General features: G+C 45.2%; 2 protein-coding genes across 2 annotated transcripts in view; one reads left to right on the forward strand and one right to left on the reverse strand.

Moving 5' to 3' along the window:
* Positions 1-7,637, reverse strand: part of cpne4b (copine IVb) — a 16,440-nt gene extending 8,803 nt beyond the window's left edge. The window contains exons 1-3 of the mRNA XM_029167209.3: positions 7,336-7,637; positions 3,197-3,387; positions 146-325 (exon numbers count right to left, since the gene is read on the reverse strand). Coding sequence (XP_029023042.1) covers positions 146-325; positions 3,197-3,367 — 351 coding nt within the window. The 5' untranslated portion in view covers positions 3,368-3,387; positions 7,336-7,637. The remainder of the gene's footprint in view (positions 1-145; positions 326-3,196; positions 3,388-7,335) is intronic.
* A 743-nt stretch (positions 7,638-8,380) lies between these two features.
* Positions 8,381-14,974, forward strand: dync1li1 (dynein, cytoplasmic 1, light intermediate chain 1). The gene is made up of 12 exons (XM_029167234.3): positions 8,381-8,575; positions 8,808-8,881; positions 9,975-10,091; positions 10,222-10,452; positions 10,561-10,715; positions 10,900-10,993; positions 11,215-11,350; positions 11,425-11,536; positions 11,746-11,850; positions 11,928-12,015; positions 12,098-12,220; positions 13,606-14,974. The coding sequence occupies exons 1-12, from the start codon at positions 8,472-8,474 to the stop codon at positions 13,722-13,724; spliced, it is 1,458 nt and encodes a 485-aa protein (XP_029023067.1). The 5' UTR covers positions 8,381-8,471; the 3' UTR covers positions 13,725-14,974.
* The last annotated feature ends 328 nt before the right edge of the window (positions 14,975-15,302 follow it).

Here is a 15,302-nt window from a genome sequence, read left to right on the forward strand (position 1 = left end):
CAAGATGCAGCCCACAGCTACTGTTCCCCTCTCTAATCTTACAGCAACCTATGAGTGAAGCTCAGTGAACTGTGCTACGCGTTACATAAACCAGCCTGCACCTCTCACACATTGCACTCATTGTAAACACATCCAGTTACGTCACCTGGCCTAAGGTGCACTCCATGGCTCCCAGGAAGTCGGCGTCGCGCAGGCCGTTGTTGCCGGAGCTGATGTCGTGCAGCTCGAAGCGAAGCCGCTGCACCTCCTCGAAGTAGTAATCCACCAGGAAGATCTTGGAGAAGACGGGGCCGCTGCTGCTGCGGATCACCTCCGTACGGTCCACCTGGTGACAGAATGGGAGGCCGTTTCTTAGTTATTCTGCACATCTACTAGTGCGGTTTGACTTCCTGTTCTCGTGTCAGGAATCCGATCCCTCCCCTCATCCTGATGCTATTCCCGTTACATATTCCACTATTCTCACCTTACTTCAATGAGCTGCTGCTGTTCGTCCATAACCACGCATTCATTCATCTCAACCCCACTCAGTAGCCTTCTGCTATTTTTAATTAGGGCATCCATTATCATTTATCTCGGAATCTCGAAAATCCCTGTCGTTTTTATTAGTAGCTGCTATTCAGCCACTCGCCCCTCGCTGGAATAACCTCCTGCCATTTCCCCTAGTGACGCCGGCAGCTACTTAGTTCCCGTCTCACTTGAGTAGCTTCCCTCTACTTTCATTACTGGCGGTGGGTCAACGCGCGTCCCCATCCTCTACAGTCACTTAGAGCAAGAATTAAAATAACAATATTAATGTGTTATTAATTTGATTACCAGTTGTCCTCAGATAATTGTAATTTCTATTCCTCACACCAACTTCATAGTCTTAGAGCCAAAAATGCCATTTTGCCACTCGCCCGCCAGGTTTTGATTAAAAGGCAGAAAGGAGCTTTTTAATTGACCTACTCTATCTACAAAAGCCTTTCGCAGCCGCTTCCAACAATGGCTTATCATCGGCCCCTTAGCATCAATTCAGGAAACTGATTTCACGTCGAGTTTCCATTTTCAAACTAAAACCACACATCATCGTTGCAAAGCGTCTATCCAGGATCCAAAGGGCCCTCACCTTCTGACTAAGAGATCTAACCAGTCGCTTTATGACCGACGTCCTGATTACTGTTCCTCACAAAAGCTACAGGGTCGATACGTCCCACATATCTTAATGAAAATCATGGCTGGTACAGCAGTGGGCTGAGTTGTGTACGTAAAAAATAACTCAACAGGGCGTTTGAGCGTCTGTAGCCGTCACCCTCTTCAGACTCTAGACATTTATGCTTCATATTATTTGTGTTTCTTTCCATCCACACGGTGGGAGCCTGGTTTTGTGAAATAGCGTCTGATAACTGCTTTTTTAAAAATGTGAGCAGTTTCACTTCAAATGGAGTGGACTGAAGTACGAGGAGTGCCTTGAACACACTGCTGCTGTGTGCCTCAGACTGTTCAGTGGTGCAGCAATTACCACAAATAGTCATTATCACATTGTTTACACTTATCAGCTTGAAAACTTGGATTATGGATTTTTTCTTGATGGCTAAAAAACAGCTAAGGCGTTTATAGAAACTCTGATAACAGTGATCTCAGAATTTCTTCACACATGAAAAAGAATAAAGAGCCAAACAAAGTCTCTCAGCGCTGCCAAACAAAACACATCCAAGACTTGCAGCAATGATGGGCTGCCTTTCACTGCTGGTTGATAACCCTTGGGACACACACACACACACACACACACACACACACACACACACACACACACACACACACACACACACACACACACACACACACACACACAAAAGTCCAGAGATAAAGAAAGAACATGCACAAACATCTTTCAAACAATTATCCAATTAGACGTTTCTCCATCTGATGTGAGACCGTTTCTCCATTTTCACATGCCCACATATTGTAACGCAAATCCCCTCTCACTCCCTCTCAGCCTAACACATCAATATGCTGTAAAGTAGCTGTTTGTGAAGTCTCCAAAGACAGAAAAACGCTGCACTACTTTTGGAGCGCTTGATCTGGAGCCTCAGTGGAAATGTAACGTGTGTGTGTGTGTGTGTGTGTGCGTGGCCTCCGTGTGGCAGCCTTTGTGCCTGCGACAGCGTGTGTGAATGAGGACGCGTGTGAATCCACGCACTCGCATGTTCGCCTGTTACCGTGAGTCACTGTCTCGCCGAATGTGTGAAAATGCTTGTGTTTATCTTTTATTCAGGAGGGAGGGCCGTGCACGGGCCCCGTCGGCCTCTCCCACAGACGGGAAGAGGAACACGGACAGATGAAAACATGTTTCCTTCTGGAGATCCTTCCGCTTTTCTTCACCCCGTGCTGCGTCGTTACGAACTTAAGCCAGTGAGTGGTTACTGCCAGTGGTGAAACAACGCTTTTTAAGTATGTGATTCCTTGTAAAGCACAGACTTGACACTTTATGTGACATCACTGCTACAAGTAAAGCTGGTTTAACACCTACTGTATATATAAATACATAAACACGCATAGATGAGCATATGCTTTGAATCTAACACTGCTTTATTACACAGGGAGTAAACTATTTTTTTTTTATTTTCTCCTAGAAGATATTTCTCTTTGAAGCCCTTTATTTATAACATTTCTCATGATTTCATGGAATGTAGTCGGGTGCTCAGTGTCAACTTGTTTTCAACAGAGAGACAAAACAACAGTCTTCCATATTTGTGATGCCTGTTGTGAAAATTAGAATCCATCATTTATTAAAATCAACCGTAACTCGCAATTTAGCGCGAGAAGGTTAACAACCCAATCACAGCTCTCCGCGATCGCTCAGCTCCTTGATTGTACAGTGCATGATCATTTAAATTTAAAGTGAATTTAAAGTCGCGCCAAGTTTCTATTGTTGACTGTAGAGATTTTTAAAAGGAAAAGTGGTATGACAAGTTTCTACCTGACAGAAAAATGTTTATAGTATGAAACTAATGTTGAATAACAACCACCTCAAATGCATTTTTATAACAAAGACAAAAAATCCTTTTCTAAATGGTTTTGAATTAGATGAAACATGCTGCTCTCGCCCACAACGCCTTGCAATCACAAATAAGTGCTGTCGGCGTTCCACCTTCATCTTATGTAACTGGAGTAATGCGCTGCACCTGGTTCCCCCCGTTCCGCCTCATTACTGTACCTCGAACCACTGTCCGTGTGACTGCATTTTCAGCACCACGCAAGGATCCGGCTTTGAGAGGGCGTCGCGGTCCGAGATCCCCCGGCAGGCGACTCTCAGCTCCACTTTCGTCAGGCATGGAGAGCTGATGAAGCCCAGCGTGGCTTCTGCAGACTCATAGATGTTGCTCATGCTGAACACACAATGGCACACTGGAAGGAAGACAGAGAGAAAGAATATTATGGTGGGTAGAAGATAGATAGATAGATAGATAGATAGATAGATAGATAGATAGATAGATAGATAGATAGATAGATAGATAGATAGATAGATAGCTCGATAGCTCGCTCGATCGCTCGCTCGCTCGATCGCTCGCTCGCTCGCTCGCTCGCTCGATCGCTAGCTCGCTCTCGCTCGCTCCTCGCTCGCTCGCTCGCTCGCTCCTCTCGCTCGCTCGCTCGCTCGCTCGCTCGCTCGCTCGCTCGCTCGCTCGCTCGCTCGCTAGCGCTCGCTCGCTAGCTCGCTCGATCGCTCGCTCTACCGTATCGTCGCCATACCCGCAGACAGATGCAGGTTATTTGAACTGTTGTTTGCTTCGAGCAGATGCGATGGCCCTGACTAAGCAGGCAGGACTCAACCCACTCAAGGTCAGGACTCTGAAGCCACTCAATATCAGACTAAATCCTTCTGTGCAGTTTTATGCACACTCATGCATTTCCACGCATTATTGCCGACACCCATCTGAATGTAGGCTGGATTCCTAGCACGTGCAGCACGCGCACATACGGACATAGACACGCACGCGTCCACATTAGGCTCTGCTGAGATCTCCCTCCTCGGATTTCCACACAGTGTATACGGTTCAGAGTCCCTAAATAGAATATTGCTAAGCATCTAATGGGCGCAACACTCACTGGGTGCATTCACGGGATAATGTTAATCATGAAGCAAGTTTAAAGTAGTGTTATGCTGGTAAAATTATCTAAAGACTCATCAAACCTAAGGTCTAGGGAATTCATCTGAGAACAAACTACACTACAGGTTAATTTAGGAAGAGAAGAAACACTAATGAATCCCATAGGAGCACTTGCAATATAGTCACATAAGCAGTAATAATCAATAGGTAACAGGAGATAATTATCTCACCCCCGTCCATCATGTGAATTATTCTGCTTCATTAAAGCAGCATGCTTCCCAGTATAACATCACCCACCTCCAGCCTAAAAACAGACGTTGAATCATCCCAAAGTACTGCAAACACCTGTGTTCATACGCCGATGATTAATTCCATTCTCGCGTTTGTGCGACAAATGTGAACGCTGCAGTCGGGAGCAATTAAGTCGGGCTAACATCTGCCTATGGCAGCGCCACCAAAGCTGTAAGGGTAATGGGTGTGAGAGCAACACTAGGGGAGTTCATGAGCTGTAGACACAGCCACACACACACACATGGACACTTATCACAGATACATCAATCGATTCATGTTGCTGAGGAAGGTATCACACGTTTATACTTTTACATAAGAGTTACGGTTGTGTATTTATAATTTATTTTAAAAACCTTTTATCTATTTTCCAGCACTGGGCCCAAACCTCAGCTCCCGTACAAACATAAAGCGGACTGTCCTGAGTAACCAGAGCAGTTTCTCCTCAGGTTTCCTCCGACTGCAGCCTATAGAGTTCACAGTCCCTGAACGCCGTCAAGCAGCTAATCACTGCCAGACAGATGTTTTCCTCCTGGTTAGATGATGCTGCTCGCTGGAGTTTAACCCTAAGTCAAACCATTACCTGATCCATAACCTACCCATGCGTTTCATTGAATCGGGCCTAATTGGGCCTTTGGCCAGGACGGTCACATTTTCATCCTTCTGCTTTGAGAAGACTCACTGAAACCACTCACATCGCTTCTCAACTGCGTGTAATCCCTGAGATGTAATCACATTGGCACACATGCCAATGCTCTTCTTGTAGAGTCCAAAGACAATCGATACCGTTCTCATGTATTAAGTGTGAAGCTACGGACAGGACCCAGGGGGAACGGCGATCATTGTTTGTTCCCCTATGACAAATTATTGAAATAACATAAAAATGTAGTTGTGAACGTTGTACACTCTTGACATTTTAAAGACCTAACCCAGACTATGAATGTGTTATTATTATTTTCACTGCACTGAATTAATTTCCCCGCTCATAATGTGCAGCCGGCCCTGACCGTAAACTTAAATAACTCCTCAGTCCTGTTAGTTCAAGCTAACGGATAAATGCAGGTCTGATGTGCTCTATGGTTCAAACTGAATATTAACGAAGCGGTCGAGTAGTATTATCCTTGGGGAGTAAAGCTCTTGGAACTGGGTCTGACTCTGACCTGAATGTTTCTCTCTTGCTCCCTCTCTCTCTTTCTTTCTCTCGGTCTTCCATAATTTATGCTCCATGTGTGTCTTAGTTTGTGATGATTATTTTTAGCTTAGCACAAAGTGAGCTGTATACAGACAAACGGACAGGGATGGACGCACAGGGCAGGTGTGTGGCATACTCTACAGCGGAGCCGTGTGTCCTCATGTGCGCACAGAGCTGTGTGTGTGTGTGTGTGTGTGTGTGTGTGTGTGTGTGTGTGTGTGTGTGTGTGTGTGTGTGTGTGTGTGTGTGTGTGTGTGTGTGCGTGTGTGTGAGCAGGAAGCAGCAGATGCCCGTCTGTTCCGGTTGACAGCAGATGACACTGATAGTGAGAGAGGATGTGGACGAGTTCTCCATCCAGAGTTTCTGGATGAGAGCTGAGTGCAGAGTATTTCACAGTTCAGCAAAGCGTCCGCCGTCACGTGCGTTGTTGCAAATTGCCGGAGGCGACAAACATTTTCACTTTACACTTCACGACATCGTTTTATCCAAAGATGTGGTCTGGTCCAATCTGATAACTTGTTTTTTTGCTCTTCGTACACTATAACTCATATGCATAGAAGGGGTTTTGCTGCATTTCCCCAAATATAGAATCACAGGGTCTAAATATATGTGTGCAGCAAAGTGCAACCTATTTTTCATATCTCCCTTCATTACCACTGGTGGAAAGTGTGCCACAAACTGTGCAGAGGGCAAATTGAACACGGAGACGCTTGATGTTATGTTGCAAAATAGCTGGTGTGATCTAAAAAAGGAAAAACAACGCTTAAACAAAAAAACTGCAACAGTAATGACTCTCCTGCACCATTTAAGTCTCGCGTCCTTAAGTCATTGGAGGCCTCTAACTGTCAGCTGTTATTCTCCACACTGTGGCAAGCAGCCACTGCCCGACTGTCATGACCCTTCAGTGTGTGTGTGTGTGTGTGTGTGTGTGTGTGTGTGTGTGTGTGCGTGTGTGTGTGTGTGTGTGTGTGTGTGTGAGTCAACATGCAGCTTCATTTGTGCATGTGTGCGGACGGGATGTGACATTAATAATTTAGCCAACAACAAGGTCCCGGACACTCTAATGCAATGCAATTTACATACGGTCGCATATTGATTATTAGACGGAGATAAGTGACGCCAGACGTTGAGGAAAACTCCGTGGTGTGTTGTGCGTCCCTCCGTGGAATAACAATCGTGACAGCCGTGTGCTCAGCCGAGGGAGTGGGGACATTAAAGCGGCTGGGTCTGAGAAGAGGCAGAGGGGAGTGTCAGAAGTGTCGGCTGTCTCCAACTTGCAGCGCTGACAGAGACGGGCAGCCGGCGAGGGCGACGGAGGATTAGAGAGGTGGGAGTGGGAGAAGGCGCTGGAGGGAGGCGGGGAGGCGGACGGGGGAGAGGCAAGGGGGGAGAAACCGAATGGAGCGGATGTCCCCCCTCTCACGGGCGCGATGTTGTCTTCTGGCACTCCAGAACAGAGTTCAATTTCAACCCTTCCCCACGGCGTGTTTTTCTAGTATATTCTCAAATAAATAAATCTAATTCCGTCTGGGTTGTGGTCTGACTGCATAGTTTTCTTGTCCGGAATTGTTAATAAGCCCTCCAAGTCACACGGGCAGTTGAATCATAAATATTAAACAGCTCACTGCTGCACGAGGCAATAAACATCTGACGTCCAGCGTCCACAAGACAAGCGTAGAAATGGGAATTTCCTGCGCGGCTTCCCGTGCGCCGGTGCGGCATGCACTATCCGGGATGCTCCCGTCTCCCGCGGGCGAAACTCACCTCAGAGAGCCGGGAAACAAAGATCCGAGCGGAGCAGGAGAACTTCACCACCGCCGTTTAGTTGCCAATCACGGATGCCTCGCCGTCTCCGGACCCATCTCCCTCTCCTCACTCTCGTTGTCTATATGTTTCCCTCTGTTCCCTGCCCTGCGGAGATCGCTCGGGTTGTTGCTGACTCGCCTGACAGCAGTGATTGTTAATTCCCACTGGGCGAGGATGCGCTCCGTGCGCCTGGGTTGGCTCTGGGTGAAAGATTGGGAGGAGGTGGATGGTGCGCCACTTAACTGGAGTTTCGAATCCGCTGGCTCCCACCGGGGAGCGCAGAGAGCGAGCGCACCGCGGGACCGGCGGACGCGCGGCGCGGTGCGCGAGCGCCACCTCGTGGTTTCTCCTCGAAGCGCTCAGCAAACTCATTTTCCGCTTCTCGCCCTCGATTGGCTGCGATGCGCTTCAGTGGTTTTGTAATAAGCGATGACCGCACACCTGAGACCGTTTGGTGGTTAAAGTTCACACTGTGCGCTCAATAATGACGGCTTGAGAACAGTTTAACATGGTTGTGCTCCACAAAATAAAAATTCTTAATATACATTATGGTCCAGTAACTTTATGATTTTTGTGTTTGTACACTAAAACTAAATTAGTGCGTTTTTGAAGTGACCTTACTAACTTCTGTACGCAATAAGGCCTAAATATCAATTCACGGTATTTCATGGTATTAGAGCTTTATTTCCATCCTCTAGCTTAGGCGCAGTGCCACATTAATCATAAACCGAACAATCATTTGAAGGTATGTATTAAACAGGACAGATTTAGATAGATTTAACGTGAGAGATTATTGATTCTAGTCATTCTATTTTACAATAACCTGTATTTGTTATTGCCCCCTATTGCAGAAAATGTTAAAATGTGTGTTTGACACAAGTGCATTGTGACTTCAGTAGTAGGTCACTGCGGGTAAGGAGTCCAGATCCGGTTCTGTATGTCTCTCTGAGGATGAGATCGCCTCATGGATGGGGATGACACTCCAGCTTTGTGCGCGCGGACCACGCCCCGGCCCCGGCGCACGGTGCACCAGGCTAGGTTAGCCCGCAGCTGCTACATCCGGGCGCTCCGCTCGGTTTACAAGCCCTGCGAAAATGGCGACTTCAGGGAGGAGTGCATTATTATCCTCCACCTCCACTGGACCTAAGAGCACGCTGGAGAGCTCCAACGCAGATGAGGAGGACGGGCAGAATTTGTGGTGGGTAACGGACGATTAACGCCGGGTCGTCGTGAGCGGGGTTTGTGTTCGCAGCGGCTCCATTGTCCTGGGATGGGGATGGTTTGACAGCTAGCCTGCTAACGGGGCTAGCTAGCTAGCATCAGCACCAGACTGACTGGGCACCGGGGGACACAACAGCACTAGCTCGCGCTAGCTGCTCGCTGTTTGTTAATGAATGGGCCGTGTTGTAACGGGGCATCTGTGTTTGCAGGTCCACCATCCTGAGTGAAGTGTCAACCCATTCAAGATCCAAGCTACCGTCCGGGAAAAATGTCCTGGTCATGGGTGGGTATCTGTTTGTGTGTGTGTGTGTGTGTGTGTGTGTGTGTGTGTGTGTGTGTGTGTGTGTGTGTGTGTGTGTGTGTGTGTGTGTGGCCGCAGTCTCCAGGCTTAGCCAATAGGCACCGTTAGCTTGAATATCCCTGGAGCTGGTGATCACATCATCCTGGTCGCGTTGATTCTGCTCGATGGCTAAGACCGTGAGCTGCCTGTCGACTGGTTGTGCTCGGTGCGCGAGCCTGGCAGCCGGTGCGTCCGCTAACGGAGAGACAGGTGCATTTGTCCGCAAACACTGGCACGCTTTCATCATGTTATGGGAGGGCGTCGGGCCTCTTTGAAACACTGCAAGTCATTCTAGCATGCAGGGAGGCTAGTAGCAGCTAGAGTGGATGGAGATCTTGCTGAGTGAGACAGACCATTTTATTTATATTTTTATATTGTGCCGTTCTGTCACGAACACACAGTGGCTTCACAGATGATCCGCAACATACCCCCTTTCTAGCTCGCAGTGTGTGTGTGTGTGTGTGTGTGTGTGTGTGTGTGTGTGTGTGTGTGTGTGTGTGTGTGTGTGCTTTAAAACATCTATAACGCTTTACTGCCCATAACAACATCAGCAAGTGTGGCTTTATGGCGCGTGTGTGTCCCCCTGTCGGTGTATGATGGAATACACGACCCAACCATGCAAAACAAGACTGACATGCTGTCAGAGTCGAGGTTAGCATTAATGCTACAAACACAGAACGCTGCATATTGGATCAATGAGGTAGACCGCTTACTGTGTATGTGTGCACTTATATTTATTCTTATACATGCGGAGATTTGTTATTGATCCCATTAACTGCAATGATATCTGAGATTAAGCAGTAATAGTTATAATGCTCAACTGTAAGATTTCAACATTTTTAGTGATTACTTTTTTTTATTAGGTATTAGGTATTTAGAATTAAGTTATAAACAACCTTGATCTACAAGGTTCAATTTGTGTATTAATGCACAGTTATTTATCTATTGTTTTATTATTTATTTCTTATTTTTAACATGTTGGAGTCTTCTGTTCATTTTTGTGTTATTTACGTTTTTCATGTTCATGTATGTGTAGGAGAGGTGGGCTCAGGAAAGACCACCTTGGTTGCAAAACTACAAGGGGTTGAAGAATATATGAAGGGGCGCGGCTTGGAATACCTATACTTCAGTGTGCATGACGACGATATTGATGGTAAGTTTCTGAACAGAATAACTTGATGCTGAAGCCTAATTTTTGCCACATACAGTGTAAAAGGAATCACCCTGGAGTATTATTGTATAGGGCTGTGTTTATATCTTTCTTTGTATTTTCTTGTGTTCAGACCACACGAGGTGTAACGCTTGGGTGCTGGATGGAGACCTTTACCACAAAGGTCTGCAGGGCGTGGCTGTACCAGTGGACTCCATAAGCAACACACTAGTCCTGATAACGGTTGACATGGCCCGGCCGTGGAATGCCTTGGATTCCCTCCAGAAGTGGGCCGCCGTTGCCAGGGAACACATCGACAAACTCCGGGTCCCCCCGGAAACGCTACGGGAGCTGGAGCAGAAGCGTGAGTCGGGCAGAGGAAACAAGTTCACATTTGTTTGTTCTGTGTTTAAAAGGTCTACATAGGCCACATGTTTATTGTTTGATTGTGGGTATGTGTGTGTATGTGTAGTTGTAAAGCAGTTCCAGGAGTACACAGAGCCAGGCAGTGCAGAGGATGGAACCCCACAGAGAAGGAGCGAAGAGGAGGAGAGCGTGCTGCTGCCATTGGGAGACAACACACTCACACATAACCTGGGCATACCAGTGGTGGTGGTCTGCACCAAGGTAAACACACTCATTGCCAGCTTCTATAAGACAATTAGTGACTTGTGTGGAAAGATATGCATTTATCATTCATTCTATAATGGATTATTGTACTATACTAATATATTTTTCTCAAAACAGCCAAGTGCCTATTGCATCTACTCACACATCCACTTCTGTCTTACACCTGCTTATCTGTGCTCAGTGTGACGCCATTAGCACATTGGAGAAGGAGCATGACTACAGAGACGAGCACCTGGACTTCATCCAGTCCCACATCAGACGCTTCTGCCTGCAGTGTATCCTTCACTAGCGCATTTGTTGTCAGAGTAATTGTACATGCTGAGCGGTAACATATGACATTTAGGGTTATAGTGTTTAGAGTGAGCCACTTTCACACACTGCCTCTCTTCTTCTGTGCACTGGTAGCAATGAGCAATGTTTATTTCTGTATCACAGCAGTATATTTGCTTCTTTATTTAGAATTTGTGGCGAAAAATATTCTTGACAGCTGTGTCAGACGGGGCATCTCTGATTTACACGTCGGTGAAGGAGATGAAAAACCTGGACATTCTGTACAAATACCTGGTTCACAGACTCTATGGTTTTCCATTCCACTGCCCGGCACAAGTAGTGGAAAGAGACGCCGTATTCATGTAAGTGTGTTTGTGTGAGGAAAAGCAAGTGGGGGTACAGAATTTGATTTGTAAGCTTGTGTCGTATTTACCAGTCCATCAGGTTGGGACAATGACAAAAAGATTGCCATACTACATGAGAACTTCCAGACGGTAAAAGCCGAGGACAGCTTTGAGGACGTAATAGTCAAACCACCAGTCAGAAAGGTACACACTAAATCATAGTCATAAAGTCATGATAAAAGTTTACTATATGCTCTTAAGCAAGTCAAGCTAATGGTGCAATACAGATCATTACATTTTATGTACTATATGTAGCCAGTCCTTTAGGGTTTTCATTCAGTCTAATAAATTAGCTGCTGGAGAGCTAGTGGCAAAAAAGTATTTATATTCCTATTATTTTTTGCTCTTAACAGATTGTACATGAAAAGGAGATTCAGGCAGAAGATGACCAAGTGTTTCTAGTCAAACTGCAGTCACTGCTTGCCAAACAGCCTGCTGCGACAGCAGGACGACCAGTGGTGGGTGCTCATCTTTATTAAAGGAAACCTCTCTATTTAGTGCTAATGCATGTGAAATAAACTCTTGTTGTTCCTAGGACACCACAAGCAGAGCACCCACCGGCTCCCCCAGGACCAGTAATCGCTCTGCAGCTGCCAACGTAGCAAACGCCATGCCACAGTCGGGTATGTTGACACCACGACCTCTGACCCCTGCTCAGGCAGCGCTGTTCATTGTATTAAACTGTGGTCACTGTGTGCTCTGCAGGTCAGACCAGTGAGGGTGTGTTGGCCAACTTCTTCAATAGTCTACTGACTAAAAAGGCAGGAACAGGGGGCCCGGGGACGCCAGGCGGTGGCAACAACACCCCAGGGACCGTACGCAAGTCAGGTGGGAACACTGCACTGTTATTTTGTAGGATAAAAAAAAAGAAAGTAATGATTTAGTTCTTTTAGGTCATTCTTATTCACTCTGCTTCTTTTAGTTTTTTGTTGTCCTCTCTTTGTTATTCCATCTTTTAATCCTCCTCTCTGCTCCAGACATGCACATAACATGTTAAAGACATAAAAATGATAAAGATGAAATGGTCTAAGTGTGTCCACCAATCACACAAACTCGCACCATCATCATCATCTTTGTGTCCCTCTTTAGCTCTGTGTGACTGTGTTTCATTCTCATAGTCTTTTGTAAGTGCTCACTATTAACATCATTCATAATGTGTGTATATGTATGCACTAGTCAGAGGATGCTGGCCACGTTAAGGTGTGTGGGAGATATTCCTCATTAATTACTGCTTGTGTATGTCATTGTTCTTCCTCTGAAGCATCCATTTGTTTTTATATGACCCACCTCTCCTGAGCTTTCTTCTTCCTCCAGCATCCAATGCTGAGAGGGAGCCTCCTGAATCACACATTTACTTCAGATACAGGCTGAGCTAGAAAGGTTGTTTGTTTAATTATATTGTTCCAGTAAGTAGATTATGTTCATATCAAAAGTCGATTCTGCTTTTTTAAAGTGAGAAATTACTTAAATTGAGAACTGAAGTCGTGGTCCAGGAGATGATCCCATGCCTGTTTTGTAAAATATTTTTTGTGTATGACTTTTATTTTCAGAACAAAAGACCGTTTTAAACACTTCTATAAACCAAAACCATGGCTCGCAGGTGTTAAGAAACTGTAAGAAGTGTCAGTGTTTTATGAAATTGGAAAGATGTGGGGTATTAAGTGCCTCATGCTCATGTGTTTGCTATGTTCAGAAGCATTAACATATTATTAACTACATCCACAGCCATGAAAATTTTAAGGGAAGCACTCTACTGATTTTTTTTTTTATGTTTGATGCCAGAGATGCTATTAACAGCTAAAACCCCAAATCTCCCTTTTTTTTAAATCCTGTTTCTATTCTGCTCCCTCACGTTTTATTGTTTTTTTAAATAGTTTCTGGCACGTTGCATTGCATTCGTCATAAAAGAGAATCTGTTGTAAACAGTACACATGATTTTAAATAAGACTGGGCAAAACTAGAATAACAATCAATTTACCTAAAATGATATTATCACAGTGTTTATACTAATTAACAATTTACTTCCCATATATAATCCTGCTGTGAACAGACACCCCACCCATGGGCCCAGCTCTTATTTTAACCACATGTTACTGTTTTTGTGCTTATTGCATTTCAAAATAACTAGTTAGTAATGCTCTGAATAAATTACTGTGTACTACGGTGTTTATGTCCTTCATCTGTTTGTTTGTATCTACTCAAACTTCATGCAGGTTCCAAACTGGGTCTGAGCGACGTACAGGCGGAGTTGGACCGCATTTCCAGCCGTGAGACTGACTCTGACTTGTCCAATGCCAATGACACGCCTGCCACTGACGGACAGGACACATGAAGACCAACACACTTTCGCCCTGCTCTCATTTCTCCCCGCCTCAACCTCAGTCATCCGCTACCTCCCCTATCCCTCCTCCCCTCACAATCTCCCTACACTTCATCACAAAGACGGAAGTGGGGGGGAAGCAGGGTCGGACACTTCTTTCCTCCCTACCGTTTCTCACTCTCCTGAAGGAGAGGAACTCGCCCTCCTTTCCCTACGCCTTCTTCCATGCCTCGTTTTCCTTCCCCCTCCTCTCTCTTCTCTTCCTGGCTGTTATGCTGTGGGCGAGTATTTGTCACTGTTACATGCACGGCTGTCTGTTACACGAGCGTAAACGGTTTTGAGGAACCACTGGGGGTGAGAGGTGGGTCGAAAAAGAATAATTTCAAGGATGAAAATGAGGATGTTTAACCCATCCATTTATTGTGATGGTACAGTTAGTGTTTTTTACTGTAGGAAATTCTGAGGGGTGTAAGAAACTGCACTTAGATGCTATAGAGATGATTGTGTGATTGGGTTAGTGTACTGTGGTCATGCTTGGCCAAAGGGAAGAGACTGAGAACAAAAAAATGCCTGAAACAACACTGCATACATCCTTTTGGTTTTTTTTTTTTTGTTTTTTTGTTTTTTTAAGATGGAGGGACAAACATTATCAGTATTTGTGTGATTGAGAGCGTGCGTGATGCCGATATAGAAAATTAAGGACGTTACTTTCACCTAGACCTGTGTGTCGAGACATTTTGGCTGTTTGCATCTCAACCAAAACATTATGCTCTTACACTACAAGCTCTTAACACTGCATATGCTACTATTATAGCAGCTCTGTCTGCTACACTACATGAACCAAAACCTGATGAAATTATACAACAAAATCTGATTTTACACTCAAGCACCAGTCCTGGTTAGAAGACACCTAAGGTTCTTTAGAGCATCGTTTCACAATTGGCCAAACCTCCCTTTGTGGTTTATACTGCTCAAACCTCAAGGTGACAGACAGACAGACACTGAAAAGGTAGTGCGGTAGTTGGTGGGCGAGCAGCCGAGCTTTATTTGTACAGAAACAAGCACTAGTGATACAGTTCAATAGTTACTGCTGGCAGGGTGGTGGGCGGGCATGGGGTTCAGAACATGGGAGGGTCACAACAAGAATGTACAGTCATTGTCTCGCTGATTGGTCCTGTTATTTCAGAGCTCTGTGTTGGCGTTTGTATAATCAGATCTGTTAAATCAGTCAAATAAAAGGTGTATTTATTGGGATTCATCCACCTGCCTTTGTTTGGTTTCCTTTACTTGTCGTTCCTCCCTTCCTCTCTGTTGAACCTAATCAATAAACACACAGACATTTTTAAATAATTGACTTTAAACAAAATAGTTTCAGACTGTCTCATGTATGCAGCTTAGCCAAAGTTCAAATAGATAAGCTAACTATACAATCGTGGCTTTACAAAGTCTGCACTACAGCTACAGTATTTGCATGCTTTATCTTTTTTTGTTTCCATTCGTCCATGTATTTAATTTTCTTTTTTGGACTTGTATTGTATTTTCCTAATAAGAGAAATTGTGGATCTTTTCACAGACAGATTTTTTTAATCC

This window comes from Betta splendens, chromosome 11 (genome assembly GCF_900634795.4).
Source record: "Betta splendens chromosome 11, fBetSpl5.4, whole genome shotgun sequence".
NCBI classification, from domain to species: Eukaryota; Metazoa; Chordata; class Actinopteri; order Anabantiformes; family Osphronemidae; genus Betta; species Betta splendens.

Coding starts and splice junctions, on each gene's coding strand:
- dync1li1 (XM_029167234.3), top strand. CDS start 8,472: ATGGCGACTTCAGGGAGGAGTGCATTATTATCCTCCACCTCCACTGGA. Junction 10,994..11,214: donor CAGACGCTTCTGCCTGCAGT/GTATCCTTCACT, acceptor CAGCTGTGTCAG/ACGGGGCATCTCTGATTTAC. Junction 11,351..11,424: donor GAAAGAGACGCCGTATTCAT/GTAAGTGTGTTT, acceptor CGTATTTACCAG/TCCATCAGGTTGGGACAATG.